This window comes from Acanthopagrus latus, chromosome 12 (assembly GCF_904848185.1).
Source record: "Acanthopagrus latus isolate v.2019 chromosome 12, fAcaLat1.1, whole genome shotgun sequence".
Classification (NCBI taxonomy): domain Eukaryota; kingdom Metazoa; phylum Chordata; class Actinopteri; order Spariformes; family Sparidae; genus Acanthopagrus; species Acanthopagrus latus.
Window position 1 is genome coordinate 23,494,875 of NC_051050.1, and position 22,367 is coordinate 23,517,241.

The window sequence follows — 22,367 nt, forward strand, 5'->3', positions numbered from 1 at the left end:
CTAAAAATGGACGAAGTATCTGGGTCAGATTTCAGTGAAAAGAAGTGCGTCGTAAAACAAAACACAAACCTCCCTGAACAGCCTCAGATCAGTTTAACTGGTCACAGACTGAGGTCAGATGGGGTTAACTGTGTGTGTGTGCGTGTGTGTGTGTGTGTGTGTGTGCGTGTGTGTGCGTGTGTGTGCGGTGAGCGAGACAAAAACAAAAATCCTAAGTGGTGAATTCCATCCTTGCTGGAATAAAAGTGTTTCAGCGACACACATAAAAGAGCCGCTTCAATCTGTTTTTTTTCAACAAATATTTTCTTTCTTACACACACACACACACACACACACACACACACACACACACACACACACACACGAACACACTCCTGCGCACATCTGTATGTCATTTAGCACATACTCTTATCCTCAGATGTCAGGGGGGTTACTGAACTCTGCTAAATGTCCGTCCATGATGCAAAATAAGACAAATCAGAGGAGCATTTAGTTATAAGAATCACTAAATAATTCATAGCAGCCCCTCAAAACACAACATAAACATCAGGGGAGGAGCAGAGATGTGACTCCAGGTGCTACAGACACTTAAGATTCCTTCACTCAAAACATAAATCCTCCTGATGAAAGATGAAGGATGAAAAATCATATATTTTCCTGGCAGTCTGGTTAGAACGAAACAAATCTGAAACCACCTCCACCAATGAGGGATTGGAAACAGATGGAGGCGAAAAGAAAACAAAGTGAGTGACTGGACAAAATGGCAGATAGAGGAGGCTATTGTTACAGACACACCGTCATCATGAGTGTGAGCAGAGAAGCGCGTCCACATCTGATGGAAACAGATTAAATGCTCACGATGGAGTCTGCAAAATAAAAGACGGAGGATGTGACTGATGAATGAAATCCAGTGAAGGATTTTCTGTCCTTTTCTGCAGGACTCATAAAACCAGCGCGAGTGATCAGTGATGAGCAGGAACTGGTGACACACCTGCTGTCAATCAGCTGAGTCATCAGTCATGTGACGACCACTTCTCTGAACTTTTTTCTACAATCAAATTGATGATTATTGACTTTGGAAGACTAATGTTTACACCACTAATGTGACCACTCGATTGGATTTCACTTCCCAAAATCAACACGTCCATCACTGGGACAAACAAAGAAGGACAAACTTAATGGATAACATTTGCCGAATTTACAAGAAGATCTAAATAATTAAGAATTTGTCGTACAGTGTTCCAAAATGTTGATAAAGTTTCTCCTGACTCAACAAAACACAAAATCTAACGTTTTTTCAAGGGAGTTTGGGGACTTTCTGCTTTTACAAACTGACACTTTTTTTACAAGGTAACACGCAACTTAATGTTTTGCATTTAATGCTGAATTCACAAGAAGGCACACATAACTGGGAATTTTTGATTAACAGAATTTCACAACATTTATTATGTTCCCCTTAACTCAACAACTCACAAAATGTAGCGTTTTTTCAAGGGAGTCTGGGGACATTTTCCACAGGCAGCAGTAAGTAGCAGTTATTAGTTGCCATTTACTGTATTTGTCAAGTTTGAAATGTTTACCATCAATAAAAAGAGTCAGGTGTTTAATGTGTCCTCAAATCTGTGTGGAGGGCATCCACACCTGTACTGTCCACTCAGGACGGATGTTAAAACCAGGTCTGAACAAGGCCTCAGTTACATCCACATGGCTGCTAGCAAGGCTGTCAACTCTTAATCTTTCATCACATTTTTTTTTTTTGCTTTCTTATTTTGCATGCATGGTGCCAGCACTTTTACTGTCCATCTTATCGTTTAATTAATGTCAGCTGACGCGTAGATGACCAAGCTGAACAGAATGTCCCTCGGCTGACTTTACAACATGACTCATTTGGTTCACTCAGGAGTAAATACATCAAACCGCAGCTGCTAACAGTTTTTCTGACTGAGGTAATGCTGCGTGATCCATCGGGGACCGAGACCTCAATCAGAAAAGAGTTATGTAACACGATTCCTTCATCTAGATATCACCTTATTTAATCTTCAACACAGTTACACTCAGATTGTTTGAACATTTCGTGCATGTTTTACAGGCCGCTTTCTGACTGAATCTAGGAAACGTTTTAAAGATTTTTAGGGCGCCTGTTCTGGCACACACGGGCTGTCAGGACATGTTGTTTAAGAGAGAGACTCAGGAAATACTGTTCATATATACATATTTCCTCCAGACTGAACATCAGACCAGTCGGAGCATCACAGTCACATGACATCTGAAGGTGACCCTCTAACAAAGCTTTCATTCTTATTCTGCTTATGTGAGTCGATAAAGCTGCACGAATCAAATACAAACTTGATAGTAAAATTACGTAAGTGAGGCTGCAGCAGACCCCTACATGTGTTGAATTGAGAAATCACTTTTTGATTCAAGGTTTTTACTGATAAACAGGAGACAAAATTGCACAGTATGTTTGTTTTAAACTACCCAGATTTTGTACAATTAAACATGTGCAGCTATGTTGTGCCCACACTGTTTACATTCTCATAAACATGTCTAATATCTCCCCCGTGTCTCAGAGAAGTCTTTATCTTTCTCTTTAAAAGAACTGTGGAGCCTCAGCTCAAGTTGTGCTTTCTAACATTTACTTTCCACACTGAGGTTTATTCCACATTACTTGCACTCTGTAGTATTCCTGACATTTGAAGAACAACTGCAGACCAGATTAGAAAGTCTTTCTTTAATGGTCTTTCTTTCTTTCTTTTCCTCCCTCGTAGGAATGTCACATGTGGCAGATGCTCCTCCCCTCTGCTCAAAGATGGGTGAGGGGAAAAGGGGGTGAAGGGCCATGAGGGAGAGATGTGACTGAGGAATATGTAGACGAGGAGGAGGAGGAGGAGGAGGAGGAGGAGGAGGAGGGAGGTGTGTTGCTCTGCTGCTGCTGCTGCTGGAGAAAATCCACTCCAGACAGATGCATTTCCTCCACTCCAGCACGACCAGAGGGCTGCTTTGAAACTTCCAGCCCACAACATTTTCTCCCTCTCTCCACGCTGACTCGCCATCAGAGAGGAGGAAGCTCTCTAGACTTCCACAGGCTCATCCTTTTGTTCTCTCCAGCTCACATCCCTTTCATGTCTTCTATTTAAGGACCTCAAAGTCTGGTGACACGGCTGCATCTGTGCATCTGCAGGTCAGATGTTAGTATTTAGCTCATTTTACAGCTAGTTTCTTGGAGTACGTCTGCTTTGCCTCATCCTCGTCAGCATTTCCAGTTGAGACATGAGGCCTGAGGTGCTGGTCGTCTGGGTGGGTTTGACCCTGTGCTGCGCTCTGGTCTGCGCTCGAGAAGATGTGAAGGAGGACAAACTCTCCAGAGGTCGGATTCAGGTGAGAGAAACCAGAGGACTGGTCGAGGACAGGAGACGGGAGGAGGAGAGGGATGTTGAAATGTCAGATGAGCCTGCTGGAGGGGTGGAGGAGACAAAACCAAAGAAGAAGAAAACACCTGAGGAGATTGAGGCAGGTAAGTACAAACACAGTCAACTGATCAGATGATGACACTTTTACTCTCAGTGATGGAATGTAACTGAGTACATTTACTCTTCTGCTGGTTATCAGATCCAACAGTCTTCATACTAAAATGTGTCTAAAGATTTTCAGGTCTTTTCTTGACTTCTACTCTCAGTGAGGGAATGTAATCAAGTATCTTCACTCAGATACTCTACTTAACTATAATTTTGATGTGATTGCTTGTATTACAATTGAGTATTTTCTTTCTTTTTTTTTTCCAACTTTATACTTCCACTTCACTACCTTTAGGAGACAAATGTTGTACTTTTTTAACTCCACTACATTTATATGATCACTTCAGTTACTTGTTACTTTGCAGTCTGCATACAAAAATAAAGTAAGACATTTTTAATTTAAGTTATTTTCACAGCAGTTAGATAAGTAGCCAGAAAATATCTTATATCTGAAATATTATTTGTGTGCTTACATTTCACTTTCACCACAGTAATATTCTAAGACAGTATCTGTACTTTTACTCAGGTATAACTTGTGGGTATTTTTTATGACACTGCTACTCTGATTGAAGCTTTCAGTGACAGCCAACACAAGACACTGACGATACACAGACAGGAAAGGCTGCAATCAATCCACAAGGAAGGAAAACATTTGGTTTGTTATCTGGTTCTCTGTCTCCAGCGTTCTCTCTGAACTTGTCCAGTCAGATTCCTGACCTCCATAAACTCACAAAAACCTTCGCTAAAGACTTCTGTGGTTAGTAAATGAAATGCAGAAAAGCAGAAGAGTTTAGGGATCTTGTTTTGATGAAAATACGTGTATGATTCAGCGATGATGGTGCAGAAAGTCTCAGTGATTCAGCTGGTGGTCTGACAGATTCTTGGCAGGCCGACTGCACCGCTGCTTACATGACCTGCTTTCCCTGCCAGGAGTACACACAACTGTAAAAGTTTTAGTAGCTTGTTTTGTCCAGGGCAATGATCAGAGAATAAGCTTTTACCGTGAGAGTGGCGTCTGTGCCTCAATTATGTCTACAAGTGAGACACATCTGTGGAAAACACAAAGTCTGAGCAACAGCAGGAATATTTCCACTACGATTTTCCATAAGTGAGCTGACAGGATTTATGAGACGGCCCACTTTCAGTAGCACCGATTCAATGGCAGTGATGTACTGAATGTTAACTTTCCGCTGCATGAAGCAAAACCGCAGGCTGTAGCAGCCAGAGTTTTTCATGTGCGGCTGATTTCAGTTACATAAAAGGCCGTAATTAACAAAACCAGAGATCCAAAACAATTTTTCATTTCTCTCAGGATTTGTTTATCTAGGGGAGGCTTTGCTGAGCGTGCAACATCTTTATCATCTTTATTGAGGCATATTTTGTACATTTTTCTGAGCCTATCAAGGGTTTGAAGGCTACTATTTTCTCTTTGCTTCCATAACAATTAGTCTTTGCATGGCTGGAGGCTTTGTTGCTGAGCTCCTACCCTTCAATCCCAAACCTAAAGTTTCTGTTAAATGCATGTCTGTAGCGATTTAACAGAGCTGCTAGCATGGCTGTATTCTTTACTGGACACCAACTTTTTTAGCATAGCCATGTGACAAATAAAACCACGATTCTTAAATCTTGAATATGCAAAACAATATACAGTGGATAACTAAAGTCTTAAAATTTATTTAATGTACAAAAAGTTAGGTTTTACATAAAAAAATAGCAATTATTTTCAGTGACTCACCAAGGAAACATTGGACATGCAGTGAATCCTGGAGTTTTGGGCCTGTGGGGGGTGGGTCTGGTTCCTGCTGTGTCTTGGTGGTATTCCAGCTATAGTGACACACAACATCTGTGAAACACACATATGCCATAAAGCTATAATTATGTCTGAGAAAACAAAACAGTAAAAGCTTTGCAATCAGCTGCAAACACTGGATCTGACGCATACAGCAAAAGGTATTTTTAAAAAAACCCTTCCACCATCTCATCTTTGTGTAATGCTTTATTTTCGGTGTTCAGTCACAGAAAAGGTGAGTGACAGTCGTGAAATGCGTCTCGCCAGTTTACCCAGGGTGAGTAAAGGCTTGTCTGCGAGGGAGTGTTGTGTTTAAGGACCGGTAGAACATCAGGAAACACGTATAGTAGAGGAAAAACAAGCCGCCCTCTGTGTCTGTCTGCGTTGGAGTCTGATGATGCTTACATAACGAAGGTGGATTAAAAACACTGAACCGTGAGGCCCTTTGAAGATCTCCCGTCTGTAATATTCCATGTAGTTTCACATGAAACCAACTATTTTACAATTTAAAGTCATTACGAAGTTTGAAATCAGACACTTGAGGGGGTGTAAAGAGACACTGAGCTGATTCAAGTTCAAAACATCTGGAGGTTCTGAGATCGCCCCTATACTGAAATCTGTGTTCCAACATTATACATCTTACTGTAATATCTTGGAAACCAAAGGCTGGAATTGCACAATACCTGCTGTGCACCCACACACATTTAGCGTTCACAACCTAAACATATAACTCACCACGCCGTATTAAAATCTTAGAATGTTAAAGCAGTCTGGAGAGTTGTGCTAGTAATGAGATTTCCAGTTATGTTTATTTTCTTAAGTGATTAAGCAGTTTCCTCCATGCTTCACTCTCACTAGTCATTATGAACCAATAAATAAAAAGGTAAAAGATATTAGATGGTATGACCTTATGTTGCAGTATTGGCATAAAAATGAAAGATGTGTGTAAATAAACAAGATACAATTTGTTAACTAAGCCAGCTGTAGGTGTATATTTGAACAGTGGACAGAGCCAGGCTAGCTGTTTCCCCCTGTTTACAGTCTTTATGCTAAGCTAGGCTAACCATATCCATATGATTCCAGCCTCCATACTCACAGCACAGACGTTACATTGGTCCTAATCCTCTCCTTTCACTCTTGAAAAGAATGCAAATCATATAAATTATTTAAATAAGAACAGATTAGATTGTTTATTTGATTTCAGACTTCAGTTCTGCTTCAAACAGGAAATCCTAGCTACCATAGCAACCACTCGAGCTCACGTTTTATACGCACAGGCAGACGCGCCGGCTGTCCTGGTTTGATGGGCCAATCACAGCCGTTAATCTAACGTGGGGCGGGTGTGATTGGACGGTTCTGTGAACCAATGGGGTTTGAGCGTGAGTAGTGGGGTTACGTTGTACGACGCAGCTAGTGTAACATTAAAGTAATTCACCTGAGCATCCGTCTGTGAACAAGTCTGGCTTGAAATAATGATAATATTCACTGAATAGTCTCTCAAATGAATTTTTTAAAGTCTAATTTAAAAGTTTATCACGATATTTTTCAGGTAAGGGCGCCGGCGTGTCGGTTAACTTAGTGAGTTAACATAAACCGCCGGTGGTTAATGTGCGGAAGCTAGCTTGCTAACTTAAGTAGCTAGTTGTAAACACATAATAAGTTAGATACAAAGCAGCAAGCTTCTTATTAAAGTAAATATATTGATATCAATTAGTAGCTAGCTAGCTTCCCTAAACGTTTTTACATGATACTGAAATATGTCATGCTGCATAATTAGTACTTTTGGTATTTAAGTATATTTTCATGCTTGGTATGGTATAAGAATTTAATACATGGCTATAATTGTTAGTAGACTATGGTACTGCTACTTTTACCTTGGCTGTAGGTCTATAATTGCATCCAGAGACATTGTGGTTGTTGGTAAAGCCCCATGTAATTGTACATGAGCTGAGAGGTCCCAGACTAATTTAGATTCAGGGATTGTTGTGTTGATGCCAGACTAGAAAAACGCTCTGATTTTGATATGGATTCAACTCTTGGCCTAACATGCTCTACCATTAGACCAGACTTTGTCTAATCTTATATAACTGTTCCGTCATTGAGACTGTACAGTGTTGGCTGTCAAAGGAACAGCTTTCTGTGGAGATTATTAGTCTTTGGCAGTGGTCTCTTCTGTGGCTATTTTCTCATTTGGTCTCAGACCAAAACAAACCAGCGAGCCAGCTGAACTCTCCACCAGGTCCTGCTGCATTTATGTGTTATATCAGTGTCTGAGCTTCAGTTTTAATGTGTTTTATAGGTACAACATGACGTTCGCTGTAAAAACATGTGTCCTAACAAACAGACCATAAAGACAAGCGGAAAAGAAACACTTGGCAGTAAAACTTTTTATAACTCAAAAGTAAAATGTTTAAAGAAGGCACACAGCTGCTCCATGTACCATACTCTCTTTCATATACAAATACTTAGACACACATTGTAACTGATTGTTTTCCTATTTTAAACCCATCTCTCTGAAGCCAAGGCAAAGAAAGCAGCAGAGAAGGAGGCCAAAGCAAAGAAGCAGAAAGCCCCTAAGCCCACCAAAAAGCCAAAACCTCCGAAACCCACTAAGAAACCCAAAGCACCAAAACCCACAAAGAAGCCCAAGGCTCCCAAAGCCACCAAGAAACCAAAGGTAGTGACCACAACGCAGCCAGAGCCAAGGCATCCTTCTCTGGAAGAGGAAGAGGAGAGGCTGCTGCTGGAACTGGGCTGGGAAACATGTAAGTGCACATAATATTCAAGGAAATCTATATTATCTGGATATTGTTTAACATTACGTAACATTTCTGGGTACCTACAAATCTTACTCTTGACACTGATATTGTTGTAGATAAATAAAATGTATGCATAATACACCTAAATGTTTCTTCAGAACAAGATAGTTGTAAATCTTATTGAAAACAATTTGATGTTTCAACAAGAAATTTCCACATCTGACTAAATGTAACATTTAAAATTAAACTTAATGATCATTTTTGCAATCAATTATGAATATATATCACAACCTTTCCCCCTGGCCATATGCGGATTCCTTTTAACTCTCTAAGTTCATCTTTACAGTAATTAGACCTGCGACCCCAAAGCTGCCTGTAGTGGAGGAGCCCGTTGAGCCCGTGGAGCCCATTGAACCAGGATTGGGTAAGAATTTTAATGGTCACTGAACTGGACTTCTTACATTAAAACTCTTACAGCTTGTGTAAATAATACACAGATATTCCTCATTCACAGTAGCTAAGTTGAGCTACTTTACTTGACTTTTTCCACTTCACTCCTCTACTCCAGCACATTTCAGAGTGAAATATTGTGCAGTTACTCCATTAGGGTTATGCATCAACTGTAGGTAATTGTTACTTCTAATGTTCAGATTAAATATATAAAGTGTAATCAACAAATAACTTAAACAGCTTGAACATTTTTTGATCTGGAGGTAAAGTCAGCACCCAATCAAGTACTTGAGGTAATTCATTAATCAAGTATTGAGAACATTTCAATATTTACAAGCTGCAACATGAAATTGATGAGCATGTTAATGCATCCATTATTATAAAACAACAAAATAATATACATAATTATACTTTTTGTACTTGAATCACATTTTGATGTTGCGCTGTATATTTGCTGCCTCCTCGACTCTTACATGAAGTCCCCAAGAAGCTGACATCTCCTCCAACAAAAACTCTGTGAGTTTGACTACTGGGACGCCAGAGGAAGGTTTCATCAACGTCTGTTCATTCAGAGCCAAATGTTTTATGAATCCTTTTAATGACAAAGTGTTAGAGGTTCCAGCAGGGATGTAGTGAAGCAAATACAGGCACAATCAAAGCAGGATACTGCAGTTCCTCATGAGACAGGTTTGAATGTTTTCATCGAGCAAATACAGACACATGACCGGGCCAGAAAATACTCTTTCTATTTCCCCTTTAATGGCACTGAACTCTGTTTTTGAATTTACTGTAAAATCTGCTAACAGAGTATGCTCTGTGCTCTCCACAGATGAGGTGCCTGGTAGACGACATGGTAAGAAAGAAGACACAACTACTGAGGTCATCATGTATATACCAGGTACCCTTGTGTTTTATAATATGTGGTTATGTTTGTGATAGAGTAGAGATAGTGTTGGTTATCATAATCTTTGGCATGATCATGGAGATATCAGTTTAGGATGTATTTAATTTAAGGTTTAACTTCACATTAAAATATACAGACAACAGCAGACGTTAAAAGGATCTTTTTATCTCCCTCTCGCCTCTGTGGAAGGAAGTCATCCGCCTGAAAACAAAATTTCTATAACTCACACTCTTTCAAAACTAATATGTTAGCAGATCAAGATCTTTAAGGAGTATGATCCTCATACAGCTTTCTATCACAGTGCTGTCAGAATCAACAAAAATGTGTTTTGATGTGTATGAGTTTGTCCTAGTTTTTTAAAATGGAAGGAACAGTTTAGTCAAATGATACTAAAATAAAAGAAAATAGACCTAAACATTCCCCCCATGTATTGCTGTAACTGCTGTAGGTGTTCACTGACTTTCTTTCAGTTTCTTTTTGTCTGTTTTTACATGTGTAACTGTGTTCATATACCTCCTTGGGGAAGGTAATTAAAAAGAAGTCTAAGCTGTAATCTTCTGCTTCTGTTTCAGAGGAAACCACCACTGTCCCTTTTGTCGGCCCCTGGTATGAAGAGTATGATTACGCCGACTGTACGTCCCTCGCTGTGATAACTTCCTGCCAGATGAGCTTTTATAAATCACATGTGCTGCAGATAACGAGTTGTTTCTGTCTCTGATTGATTCACAGTGGCAGCTAAGAGACAGGAGGAAGAGGAGGAGAGAGCTCGAAAAGAAAAAGCAGAAAAAGGTCTTTATTTCCCTTTGATAGAAAACATGAACGTTGAAATTATAAATTATATCCCAAATCTTTCTTCTGGACAACAAATCACATTAAAAGACCAAAACCAGAATTGAGTCTTATTAACAAATATTGTCAAAACAGTTCCAGCTGGTCTGATCAGTATCCTGCTGTAGATTGTTACGTAAAGCTCAGAGACCAGCTGGCTGGTGTTACGATTATATCAGGAGGAGGCAGGGACGTGACTGAAAGGATCAGTTTTATAATTAAAGTCTTGCACAACATTTTGCTTTTAGTGTTTCCAGTAAAATCACATTAAATGTTACAAAACTCTCCACTGACATCCAAGTAGTTTTTTTCTGATTTAACAGCCTTGAAGAAAGACATGAACTCAAATATTCCAAACTGACCCATATTTCAGATTGGAAACACATGAGGGATGAATGAGTGGGAATGAAGGTGAACTGTACGAGCACATATGGAAATATTTTGTGTGGTAGCGGCTGGCTGGAGAGCGAGGTCCATGTGAAAACACTGTTTTGACACATGCTGTTTTCTCATTACGCTGCGAAGCTGAGCGGCTGAGGAAGCAGTGGGAGGAGGAGGAGGAGGAGCGACTGAGGCAGATCGCAGCGCCTGCTGAGCCGAAAAGTAAGAGATTACATGAAGATTTTGTTCACTTGTTTCTCACTTTGTCTTAATTACACCTTCAGGAAGTGTCAAAAAATGAATGCATTCATTTGCAGAGGTGGAATGAAACACAAACGCAAGACAGCGTTGCAGGATTCTCCTAAACAACTGAAGTAGCTGGAAACTTGTTTTAAAATTTTAAATGTACATAAAATGGCTCCATACAGCTCATCTGGTGTAATCAGAGTCTCCAGAAGCCCTGAGATCCCAAATTGATTTGAAGAGATGTTATTTACATCCTTTTTTAATTTGAAATCTTCACATCTTCAGAGTTAACCTATCTTTTCAAATCACTTTGGGATGTCTGGGTTTTATAGTTTCTTCCCGGTTGTTTTTAATGTTTTAAAACAAGTCCCTATCTCCCTCAGTTGTTTAGGAGAATGCTGCAGCACTGTTTTTTCTCTGAAGCTCCAGAAATGTTCTGACTTTCCATCAGGGTTAGTGGATAACCACTAAATTTGGCTGAAGCTGAACTGTACCTTTAAAAACCCTTCTTGGATTAGCTGGAAAATCCGTAGTCACAAAACTGAAAACAGATTGCTGTAGATTAAACTAGCCAACGGTATGTAAAGGAGTTAAAATGAGCTCAACCTTAAACATCTCCAGCAGTAAAACACAACAAACACATGAATGCAGGAGTCATATAAAAATAGAAAAACACCAGATAAACATGAAAACACTGACAGGGAACATTTTACTGCAACATGACTAGATTTACTTTCCATACTTCCATCTTCTTAGGGAGTTTTTTTCATTTGTTTTAAAGGCTCTGAATACTTCCACCACTGCTCATCTGCAACTCAGCCTTTTAAAAGCTGCATGTTTCACTGCAGCTGCCTTCATTAAAAAGAAAAACATGCCTTTGACAGACTCGTAAACGGCTGCGATGCTCTTCCCAAGAATAAAGGCTGTGGGTGTTTTGAATTCTTTCTGGAACATTTGTAAAGCGGATCCTGTTTGCGTTTCCTCTCAGAGTGTCCTCCTCTTGGCTTGGAGTCTCACCGGGTGGAAGACGACCAGCTGCTGGCTTCCTCTCAGTCTCACCACGGCTTCTCGGCTCAGCGGGGGCGACTCAACATGCAGGTAGACACTCAACACTTTAGGATGACTGGGGGAAAAATTGGTCTGTACTTCAAATCAATTGTCTGGATGAAAAACTAGTCCTGAGAGCAGCTGTGTGGTCTCCTGCAGGGCTCTGGGAATGACGAGGATCTGTACGGCGGCGCGTGGTGCGCAGAGCCGGAGGAGACCATCCACTGGTTCGAGGTGGATGCCCGTCGAGAGGTGGAGTTCACTGGGGTCATCACTCAGGGAAGAAACTCGGAGCAATTGTGAGTCTTTCACAACAACTTTATTCTGGCCTGAAGAATTCAGGATAACGATATCACGGCAATATCCATAGAAAATTCCCACACAGATCAGTAGAAATAAGGACTGATGAATCTCATTCTCCTCCCAGTGAGGATTTCGTGTCGTCCTACTTTGTGGCCTTCAGTAACGACAGTCGAGATTGGACCACACTGCATGATGGCTACGCTGAATGGGTGAGTGGAATCAAACAGTATAGATAATTGCCAATGTTCAACAGAGAGACATTGAACTGTTCTAACTGTTCTTTTCTGTGTGATCTTCCTCTGCAGTTGTTCTACGGGAATGTGGACAAAGACACACCGGTGATGAGTCAGTTCACGCCGCCCGTGGTGGCGCGCTACATTCGCATCCTTCCCCAGAGCTGGAACGGCAGCTTGTGTCTTCGAGCTGAGATCCTCGCCTGTCAACTTCCCAGTCAGTAACACAGGAAATAACATCACAGCCCCGTTAACCAGGGTTATTATTGAAAATTAAAACGCAAATAAGCAGTTACTTACGTCTTTTGTTTTTGAGAGATCCATAGTGACAGAAATTCAATATTGTGTGTTTAAAATAAAATGAAAGTGAACGTAATTTAATATCAGTTATTATAAGATATGAAACTCTAAAATCTTATGAAAGTTAAAACTGATTTAAAGCCATAGGCTGTAATAAACCTCGATCCTGACCCGATCTAAGTGTCACATCTCCAACTTGGAAACCTTGTTTGAGTTTTCTGGTGTTTTATGGGTTTTGAAGGGTTTCATGACCTCATGAGTCACAGAGTTCGTTCATCCCTCTGAGGAATAAGTTACCATCCAAACTTGAAGCTAGTTTTATCCAACCATGGTGATACACCAGAGTTTATTTCACAAGACCTCAGCCTCAACCTGATGACCTCAGAAACTGTATTACGTAACTGCATCACAGAATAACGGCGACGTGTTTCCACCATTTCTTTCAGGCAGCTACCGCAGTGAGAATGAAGTCGATCCAACAGATGATCTGGACTTCAGACACCACAACTACAAGGAGATGAGACAGGTGTGTTAATGAAAAGCAAACTGTCATTTTACTTCTTACTGATAATTCTGCAAATATCTCAAATGTGTTTCTCCCTCCCCCGCTCTCTCTCTCTCTCTCTCTGTCCTCCAGATGATGAAGGTGATAAATGAAGAGTGTCCCAACATCACCAGGATCTACAACATCGGTAAAAGCTCACAGGGCCTGAAGATGTACGCCATGGAAATCTCAGACAACCCCGGAGAACATGAGACAGGTAAGAGAGACGGACAGCTGGAGAATACACCTGTGTCTGATGTCGCCCATGCAGTAGGTTTCTGATGAGCCATTGTGAAGCTCAGTGAGGCGCTAGACTATTTTTTGGGGCTTTTTTATGGGCTCTTACAGGGTTTGAATCAAGTCACGAAAGTCTAAACATTCCCTTCGTTTTCGTGTCTTTGAGTTAACACACCTGTTACTTTTCTTCCTCTGTCGACAGGTGAACCGGAGTTTCGGTACACAGCTGGTCTCCATGGTAACGAGGCGCTGGGCCGAGAGCTCCTTCTCCTGCTGATGCAGTTTCTGTGCAAGGAGTACAACGACGAGAACCCCAGAGTGCGCCGCCTGGTGGACGGAGTGAGAATACACCTGGTGCCTTCGCTCAACCCCGACGCCTATGAGCTGGCGTACGAGATGGTACGATGGACCTAAATTATGACCTCGGTATAGATATTTTTTTTTTTAAGAAATTAGACTCCGTATATTGAAAAGCAAAAAAACTGAGGAGACCTTCGTTAGACAGCTGTTCTGTTTTGAATTCAAATCATCGTTTTGTCAAATTTGTATCTTCTGATTCAGAAATGCTTCATCTTTACATAACGCCTTTGCATTTTTGAGCCCTAACGCGGTCGCCCTCCTTCTCCTCCAGGGTTCGGAGATGGGGAACTGGGCTCTGGGCCACTGGACTGAAGAAGGTTACGACATCTTCCAGAACTTCCCCGACCTCAACAGCATCTTGTGGGGAGCCGAGGACAGAGGCTGGGTCCCTCGTTTGGTGCCCAACCATCACATCCCCCTCCCAGAAAACTCCCTCAATGGCTCTGTGAGTCCATTTTATGTTGTACAGGGCACATTTACCACTGAAATTTATACAATTAATTAATATTTCTCTGTTTCTTGCTCTTATAGCTCGCTGCGGAGACAAAAGCCATCATTTCCTGGATGGAGCGCAACCCATTTGTGCTGGGAGCTAATCTGCAAGGAGGAGAGAAACTGGTCGCTTACCCTTTTGACATGCAGCGTCCACCAGTGTCTGTAAGGCTGTTTAACAAAGACCGAGAACATCAACAGTCAACAAGTCTACATCAGCATAAAAAAAACCCATAATTCTCGGTGTTGTTATAGTTGAGCGACAGCCGGCGGTGGAGAGGAAACGCCGAGATGAACGAGGAGACGTGGGCTCGCATCCAGCGGCAGAACGAAGGAGCTCTGAGGGAGACGCCCGATGACGCCATGTTTCGATGGTTGGCGATGTCATACGCTCACAGTCATCTGTCCATGACGGAGACCTACCGGGGCTCCTGCCATGGTGATGATGTCACTGCGGGACAGGGCATCGCCAACAGAGCCAGCTGGAAGCCAGTGGTGGGCAGTAAGTGATGACACAGTGGGGATGAAAGTTAAGAGGCGGGAAAAGAAGATGACATTCTTTATCCTGCACCTGTGATCCTCTCTCACAGGTATGAATGACTTCAGCTACCTGCACACCAACTGCTTCGAGCTGTCCATCTTCCTGGGCTGTGACAAGTTTCCACATGAAAGTGAACTTCCTCTCGAGTGGGAGAGCAACCGCGAGGCTCTGCTGTCCTTCATCGAACAAGTGAGAGCTGGACTGCCCTAAAATCTGAATCGTAGCCATTTTAAAGTTTTGTCTAAAGCTGGTGTGTCCTGTTGAAATTGTTCAAGACGTTGTTGTGGTTTGAACTTCAGGTAGATGTGATATGTTGTTTCCTGTGCAGGTACATCGAGGGATAAAGGGCGTAGTGAGAGACGTGGAGGGAACCCCGCTGCCCAACGCCACCATAACTGTGGAGGGAATACGGCATGATGTCAAAACTGGTAAAATACGTATTTATTTATTTCACTTCAGTTGTTGAGGAGAATGCTGCTCCAGAATTGTTGACAACAAACCTGACTTAACATTTTCTGCCTCTCATTCTAGCGCTCGGTGGTGATTACTGGCGGCTGTTGAATCCCGGAGAGTACAGGGTGACCGCCAAAGCCGACGGCTACACGCCTCAGACCAGGCTGTGCATGGTGGGCTACGACTCTGGAGCCACTCCCTGCAGCTTCACGCTGGCCAAATCCAACTGGGACCGCATCAAACAAATCATGGCGCTCAACGGCAAGAGGCCCATTCGACTGGTCACCAAGGTGAACCCGGTGAGAACGACTACGGCCAGCACCGTCGTCAGCACCACGGACGGCCACGCCAGCGCTCAGAACGCCGAGCGACTCAGGCGGCTGAGGATCATGCGTCTGCGCAGGCTGAGGCAGCAGAGATTACGGGCCGGTCTTATTACGACTACTGCAACCACAACGACGACAACCACCACCACAACAACGACGACAACGACAAGAGCCCCCACGACAATACCTGAAACAGAGAAAACCACCTCCTGGTACGACTCCTGGTTTCCTGTGGACAGCTGGTCCACTGAGAACCCGTTCGATAGCTTTGACTCGGTGCCCACACAGGACTACCCCTTCGAATACACCATCGATTGATCCGATTCCACATCTATGTAACACAACAACCCTACTAACCACTTCAGTTTTGCTGCAACATCACAGTTTTAAAAACACACAACACATTGATTGTTAATTATTTAGTTTTCACTTTTTTGTCAGGTGAACAATGAGTGGAGACGAAAGTGATTTCAAGGGAACGTCCTCGAGAATTCGTTTCTCTGGAATAGGAAGCTTCTGCTGAGCAGAGACGATACAGCACAAGTTTAACGTTCAATAAAACATTTACAGTACGAACGAGATAGGATTATATACTTCTCCATTAGACCTGTATGTATATCTTTACGTTTCTGTAATGTCCTCACGGTGTGATTGCTGGCTTCCATTAAAATGCAGAGCGCATTCGATTAAAATGAAGTTTGTTTTCTAAATAATTTAAGTCTTTGTTTTATTTTGTGGTTCAGATTGTGTCTGACATTTAGTAGAAGGTCTGTTTATGGATACAGATGTGTAATTTTAACAACACTGACTACAAAACCAAAAAAACTGTTGGATGGATGTTTGGATTCAGCCCACGACTGACCGGAGAAGAAACCAACATACTGGTCCAGACTGAAAAAGCTCAACGACTAATTGAAGTCTAGATGATTAATCTTGATGATTTCAGTGGTTGCAGGTCTTTTCATTTGTCAGTGGAATCTCTCCACAACGATTAACTTTTGGGTTTAGACATTCATGATTACCAGGAGATATAAAATGACGTCAAAATGGTTAATATGACGGACTACAACTACAATTTAAATTCTCAAATATTTGTTAAGAAATAATTTTATTAAAATGAACATTTTCCAGAGTAAATGCTTCAGAAATTAGATAATATGAATGATGTGTTTCTGATCATCTCAGCCTACGTTTGGATTCAAAATAATCCAAGTTCAGATTTTAGGTCTGTTTTTTTTTTTTCTTCTTGCTTCAAAGTCGACATGAGTCAGTATTCAAAATCCATTTCGTCCGTGGTCCAAACAGCTTCAACAGCCCGTTAAATCCAGAGTCCATACGATTATATTAGTCTGGCCTCGGCCAACACCGCAGACAGAACCGCTCTCCTGCTGAAGGTCTCTGCACAGTTCAAACTTCCAGGACTGATTCACATTCACGTGTCCTGCTGCTGCAGCTACGACTTGCCGGCTTTGCCTTTTCTGTTCTTCCCTCCGGTGTAACGGAAACTCTTGAGCGGGTTCTTCCCCTGGACGTTCTTCTGCAAGAGAGAAAAGGAGTTATTACGAGATTATTCTGTCTCATTGCACACCAACACCAAGACTCCACCACAGTTCCCAGCACGTCATTCAGTCACTTCCGACAGATTGTTCTCACCTTGAAACTGGGTTTGGCGACTCCTTCCTGTTTTTCCTTCCTCAGCTTCTTCCTCCTGGCCGACAGCGGATTCACCACGCTCCTCAGAGTCTCTGGGACTGGAGGAAGTTGGGGAAAACAATGAGTTACTGATGATGGATGTCTCCAAAACCATGATGTAATTCAGCTCAGCGAGTGTGTGTGTGTGTGTCTTACCGAGGTACTCTGGCACGTTCTTCAGGTGAGGTTTGATGACGGCAGGATGGAGGTCTTTGTCGTGTCTGAGCAGCTGCAGATCTCTCGGGTTGTCCTCGAAATACGTCTGAGTGACAGGAGGAAACATCCAATCACAACACGTCCACACACACACACACACACACCCGTCCGTCAGGAGGAGAGACCGTCACTCACCTTGAGTTTTTCTGAATTGAGCAGCTCCTGTTTGATCTCCTTCAGTCGGGCCTCCCTCACCGCCTGCTTGGTCACTGAGCGCATGGCGTCCTACACACAAACAGAATACAGTTTTATCAGCGTTAAAACACGTTCAGGGAAACTAAACCAGCAGTTCAAACAAAACTATATTGTGAAAGGTTTACAGAATTCATGTATGTCCAACATTTAATCAAATGTCCCTGTTTTACTTAGACCAGCTGTTCATTTTAACCTTTAATATAACTTTTGATCGCGATTATTTAATTCTTGCTAATTTCTATCCCAAGACAAAAAGTCAATATGAAGACGGGATAGTTTCATTTCAAAATATCACAAGGTTTTCGTTTCACGTGAGTGATTCTGTAGATGAAAAACAAAAGTTTAGGATAAAAACTAATCATTTTCCAAACTTTTCAAGATTTGAATGAAAGCTGGTTCCCATGTTGAGCCCTGTTCATGAGGTTTCATCAAACTGGTTGAAGCTCGTTCTACAGAACAGACGGCAAAAAACCTACTCAAACTTTTCTTCTGAACACGAGACGACAAATGTTTTGTCCCTTCACACATAAATCGATGATGATGATGATGATACTCACCCTGCACCTGTACCTGAAGCCTTCAATCTCCTCCATCTTAAATTGGTAAGGTTTCAGAACACAATCAGCATTATCTAAAAACAAACACACACACATTTCATTCAAACTGAAAGAAAAAATAAGGTCCAGAAAGATCTGAAATTAAAAATCCGATGGAGCCAACTAGAGTTCACTGGCTACAATACTAACTTACACAGAAACACACAAATTTGTTTATTTGATATCACTTTTCTGCATTCTGGCCCTTTCCCACTGCTTTTCATGGACTAACATGTCACTACAATCAGATTTAGACAAAGGATGTTAAAATAAATTCCTGTTACCTCCCATCAGAGCTTCCTCCACCTCTGACAGAAAACCAGTCTCAGTGTTGGAGACGAAGGACAGAGCGGTGCCGGGGTTGTCTGCTCTCGCCGTTCTACAAAACAGCGTGTCAGGATTTGACTCTTATTTTAAAAGCCTGAAGTCCAACCAGCACTCAAGAATCAATGTAAATGAAAGCTGAGAGAAGTACAACTGAACTGAAACTCTACTTACCGTCCAACTCGATGAATGTACGAATCGAAAGTTGTGGGGAAATCGAAGTTGATGACGTTGGAAACATTTTGGAAGTCCACGCCTCTGGAGACTCCGTACTCTTTGTCTTTACCCCTTTAAAAATCATTGAGAAGTAACAGTCGACTATTCCATTAATCAACTAATCATTAAAAAGCAGACGCTTGTTGAATCGTCTCTGCTGACTCACTTTGCTCCTTTATCTGTCGCCTTCCTCTTGCCTTTGCCTTCAGATGTCTGCGCGGCACCGGCTGGAGTGGACAAACTCTGCTCGTCTGTGGCGATGATGTAGTCGTAAAACCCCTGGTTAAACTGAGTGATGATGTGACACCTACAGTGGACCAAATGAGCAGGAGAAGGGAATTAATATATTGTACTATACTGTAATCTGCACACTGAAAAACTTTCAGTGTGCCTTTGAGGACAACCTGCTCAAAGAAAAACAAGAAAACAAAACACAATCCTCTTTTAAAAAGGAGGTCAGAGGTCGTCTACCTGGACTGGACGGGCAGCTCGGAGTTGAGAACGCAGGCAGGAATGCTGAACTGTTCCAGGAACAGCTTGAGTCTGTAGCATCTGTCCACCGCTCCCACAAACACCAGCGTCTTGCCCTGAACCAGCCGCAGCCTCAGCAGCGTGTAGATGAGCAGGAACTTGTCCTCCTCCTCACACTTGATGCTGTACTGCTGCAGCTGACTGCCGCCAGGGAGCTGAGAGCCCTGAAGCTTCAGGATCACCTGAGAGAGCACAGACCCAGGCGTGAAGACGAAATCAGACCGAACAACACTGAACGCACAAAATCATTAATGTCCGACTGCAGCTTTTATTATGGCGAGTGTCCACAGGAAGTGTTGGTGCAGGTGACCTTACCGGGTTGTGAAGCAGCAGCTCCTTTAAGGCCTGAACGTCCTCAGTGAAAGTAGCCGACATCAGGAACGACTGGTAGATCTTCGGCAGGTGACTGTGAAAACATAACGAAAAGTTTTCCAAAGAACACGTTCATTTGAAGAGAAGAGAAATATGAATATCTTTTGTCGATTCTGGGGGCAACTTACTCTTAAAGATATCCCCGATACATGTACACAGAGTTATATTACATTAATATCTTTAATAATATCATCAGGCTAAAGGTTCTGGCACAATTTACTGCATTAGTTCTCTCAGATGTGAAGCCAGAGAAGTTGGGGACCACTGAGCAGCTGTCTAAGGTAAGTAAATCAGCTTCCTCAAATAAACTGGTAATAATCAGTCTCTCTCTGCTTGTGTGTTCTCACCACAACAAGTTCTTCAGATCCGCCTCGAAGCCAAAAGAGAAAAGCAGGTCGGCTTCGTCTACGACCAGCATCTCAAGGGTCGAGTGCAGGACCAGGTTCTGGGCGTTGAGGTGGGCGAGCACGCGGGACGGCGTCCCCACGATCACATCAGGCTTCTCCATTAAGATCGGCCTGTTCAGACACAACACAAAACATCAGCCACAGACCGAATCACTGGATCTTCTTCCACTCAGTATCAAAGAACAAGTAAAGCCCCCGAACAGACTGACCTCTGTGCTGATAGGTCGGCTTTTCCGGAGATGTCGGCCACTCGGACGTCCCTCGAACAGTACGCTGCTAACTTTCTCATCATGTTCTGGACCTGCTGACCCAGCTCTTTGGTCGGTACCAGGACCAGAGCTCTCACATCCTGCTCACGAACGCTCTGAGGACAACACCACCAAACACAAAGACAGTAATCAGGATGATGAAAAAAGGGAAAGAACAGCTGGTTGATCCAAAAATATGTGTTGTTTAGACTGTTTAGAAGAATAAAGCTGAAGATATTGTGGTTAACTGGCAGTTACACTGTTTCAGAATTAAGAGTGAAAGCCAGGTGAGGATTTATGCAAGTCAGAAAACAGAAAAAAATCTTTCCAGAATATGAAACAAGGATGGCGAGACAAATTCAACCCCAAAAATATGACTAGCTACAGATATTTGTAAAATGGGATGGTTCACTGACAGACTAAAATAAGTTATTCTTCGTTCCTCACCTGTTTGGAGGTCAGGATGCGCTGGATGACAGGTATGGCATAAGCAGCAGTCTTCCCAGAACCGGTCCGGGCTCGAGCCAGAAGGTCTTTCCCCTCCAGAGCCAAAGGGACGGCCTTCTCCTGGATCAGTGTGGGCTGGGACCAACCCAGATCTGCAACCGCCTACAACATGACGAACAAAAACATTGCAAAAATCTTACTTTGCAAACTCTATATCTAAAGCTGTCAGAAATAAGTAGTAAGCACAGTATTTACTCTGAAATGTTGTGGAGTTAAAGTATTTGAGTAAATGTACCTGATTATATTCCATCAGTTCTCACAGGTGTCAACAAGCTAAACAACTTGCAGAGGGCTCCAGTACTGATTATTCTCAATCTCGATTAATACCCTGATTGCTGTCATGATTAATCGATTAATCGTTTGGTCTATAAGGTCGAAACATTATGAAAAACGCCCATAAGCGCCCAAAGTGATGCTTTCTTATTTCTGTAAACCGTCCAAAACCCCAAAACTCCTCTAAGAAAAGCAGCAGAAGAAGCTGAAACAAGAGTGAAACGATTCATGTCTAACCAAAGATTTATTTTAGGCGTTTAAATCAACTATAGCAACCAAACTGGTTAATTAAAGAAGACATAACTTGATTTTAACAGTTTACAAAACACGTTACACGAGACTGCTGACAAGCTAGCGCAGCTGCGAGCAGCTCCTGGTGTATTTACGTCGAGTTTCGCCTCACTTCGGTTTTTACTCCTCAGCTGCTCGTTCAACATTTCACCAACATTATCTAATATTTATTTAAAGTTTACCGGTGGTGTCAAACTGCGTGTTACCTTTAAAAGACGGTCGTCTAAGCCCATTTCATGAAACTGTAGCCTCTCCGCGTCCATCTCTGCTCCTCGCGACGTCCACACGTGCGTCGCAAGAGTTTTACGTCACGGTGCATTCACGGCCCCCCACCAAACTCACGAATAAACTACTCTGAAGCGCCGTTATCTTCTTCTTATTGATCTCTATGTCGTATTTATCGTATCCTCTCAATCAAACGTGTACAATCACATAATAAAGAACGGACGTAACATTCATCCACTGGACTTTTACTCAAATGTCACATTAATAATAGTTTATTTGAATCTATGAGGCTCTGCTTCTTTTTTTTTTTTTTTTTCAATTAATCATGACATGAGCTATAGTTTCTGCTCGTCCGTAAACGTCACATTATCATGTTGGTACCTAATGAAAAACTATTCCCAGTGTAAATCATTAATATGAGATTTTTTTTTAAAAAAATTACGAGATTAAAAATAAAAAATTATGAAATAAAAATCCAAATTATGTGTTAAAAGGTAGAATTATTAAATCAAAGGTTATAATTGTGAGATAAAATTAATAAATACGAAATAAAAAGGCATAATTAT

General features: G+C 42.0%; 2 protein-coding genes and 1 long non-coding RNA gene across 4 annotated transcripts; 1 reads left to right on the top strand and 2 right to left on the bottom strand.

Annotated features, from left to right (window-relative positions):
* Positions 1 to 1,495: 1,495 nt before the first annotated feature.
* aebp1 (AE binding protein 1) lies at positions 1,496 to 16,421 on the top strand. 2 transcript variants are annotated; one of them, XM_037118383.1, is made up of 21 exons: positions 6,683 to 6,853; positions 7,604 to 7,682; positions 7,824 to 8,069; positions 8,410 to 8,487; positions 9,343 to 9,411; positions 9,990 to 10,049; positions 10,147 to 10,206; positions 10,771 to 10,848; positions 11,861 to 11,970; positions 12,079 to 12,218; positions 12,347 to 12,431; positions 12,528 to 12,672; positions 13,202 to 13,281; positions 13,393 to 13,516; positions 13,739 to 13,935; positions 14,168 to 14,341; positions 14,428 to 14,553; positions 14,644 to 14,890; positions 14,979 to 15,118; positions 15,258 to 15,357; positions 15,461 to 16,421. In XM_037118383.1, exons 1-21 carry the CDS (start codon positions 6,806 to 6,808, stop codon positions 16,024 to 16,026), a joined length of 2,952 nt encoding a protein of 983 aa, XP_036974278.1. In that variant the 5' UTR covers positions 6,683 to 6,805; the 3' UTR covers positions 16,027 to 16,421. The 2 variants fall into 2 exon arrangements, with proteins under 2 accessions (XP_036974277.1, XP_036974278.1); XM_037118382.1 differs by lacking the exons at positions 6,683 to 6,853; positions 7,604 to 7,682 and adding an exon at positions 1,496 to 3,514.
* Positions 3,315 to 6,566, bottom strand: LOC119030636. Its single transcript, XR_005078353.1, has 3 exons — positions 6,401 to 6,566; positions 5,251 to 5,358; positions 3,315 to 3,454 (listed from the first exon to the last, which is right to left on the bottom strand). It is a non-coding gene; the product is annotated as an uncharacterized LOC119030636 (long non-coding RNA).
* Positions 16,422 to 16,797: 376 nt separating the features above from the next.
* ddx56 (DEAD (Asp-Glu-Ala-Asp) box helicase 56) lies at positions 16,798 to 21,925 on the bottom strand. The gene is made up of 14 exons (XM_037118394.1): positions 21,783 to 21,925; positions 20,953 to 21,114; positions 20,467 to 20,621; positions 20,198 to 20,368; positions 19,794 to 19,884; positions 19,419 to 19,660; positions 19,114 to 19,254; positions 18,906 to 19,019; positions 18,692 to 18,786; positions 18,369 to 18,442; positions 17,752 to 17,841; positions 17,557 to 17,662; positions 17,362 to 17,459; positions 16,798 to 17,245 (listed from the first exon to the last, which is right to left on the bottom strand). Exons 1-14 carry the CDS (start codon positions 21,837 to 21,839, stop codon positions 17,162 to 17,164), a joined length of 1,680 nt encoding a protein of 559 aa, XP_036974289.1. The 5' UTR covers positions 21,840 to 21,925; the 3' UTR covers positions 16,798 to 17,161.
* Positions 21,926 to 22,367: the final 442 nt, after the last annotated feature.

Excerpts from the sequence above, each read along its gene's own strand:
- aebp1 (XM_037118382.1), top strand. The coding sequence starts at position 3,271 with ATGAGGCCTGAGGTGCTGGTCGTCTGGGTGGGTTTGACCCTGTGCTGC. Across the intron at positions 9,412-9,989 it reads GGTCATCATGTATATACCAG|AGGAAACCACCACTGTCCCT; the intron begins GTACCCTTGTGT and ends CTTCTGTTTCAG. Across the intron at positions 14,554-14,643 it reads TGCAGCGTCCACCAGTGTCT|TTGAGCGACAGCCGGCGGTG; the intron begins GTAAGGCTGTTT and ends GTGTTGTTATAG.
- ddx56 (XM_037118394.1), bottom strand. The coding sequence starts at position 21,839 with ATGGACGCGGAGAGGCTACAGTTTCATGAAATGGGCTTAGACGACCGT. Across the intron at positions 19,020-19,113 it reads GCGACAGATAAAGGAGCAAA|GGGTAAAGACAAAGAGTACG; the intron begins GTGAGTCAGCAG and ends TGATTTTTAAAG. Across the intron at positions 17,246-17,361 it reads TCGCCAAACCCAGTTTCAAG|AAGAACGTCCAGGGGAAGAA; the intron begins GTGAGAACAATC and ends TCTCTCTTGCAG.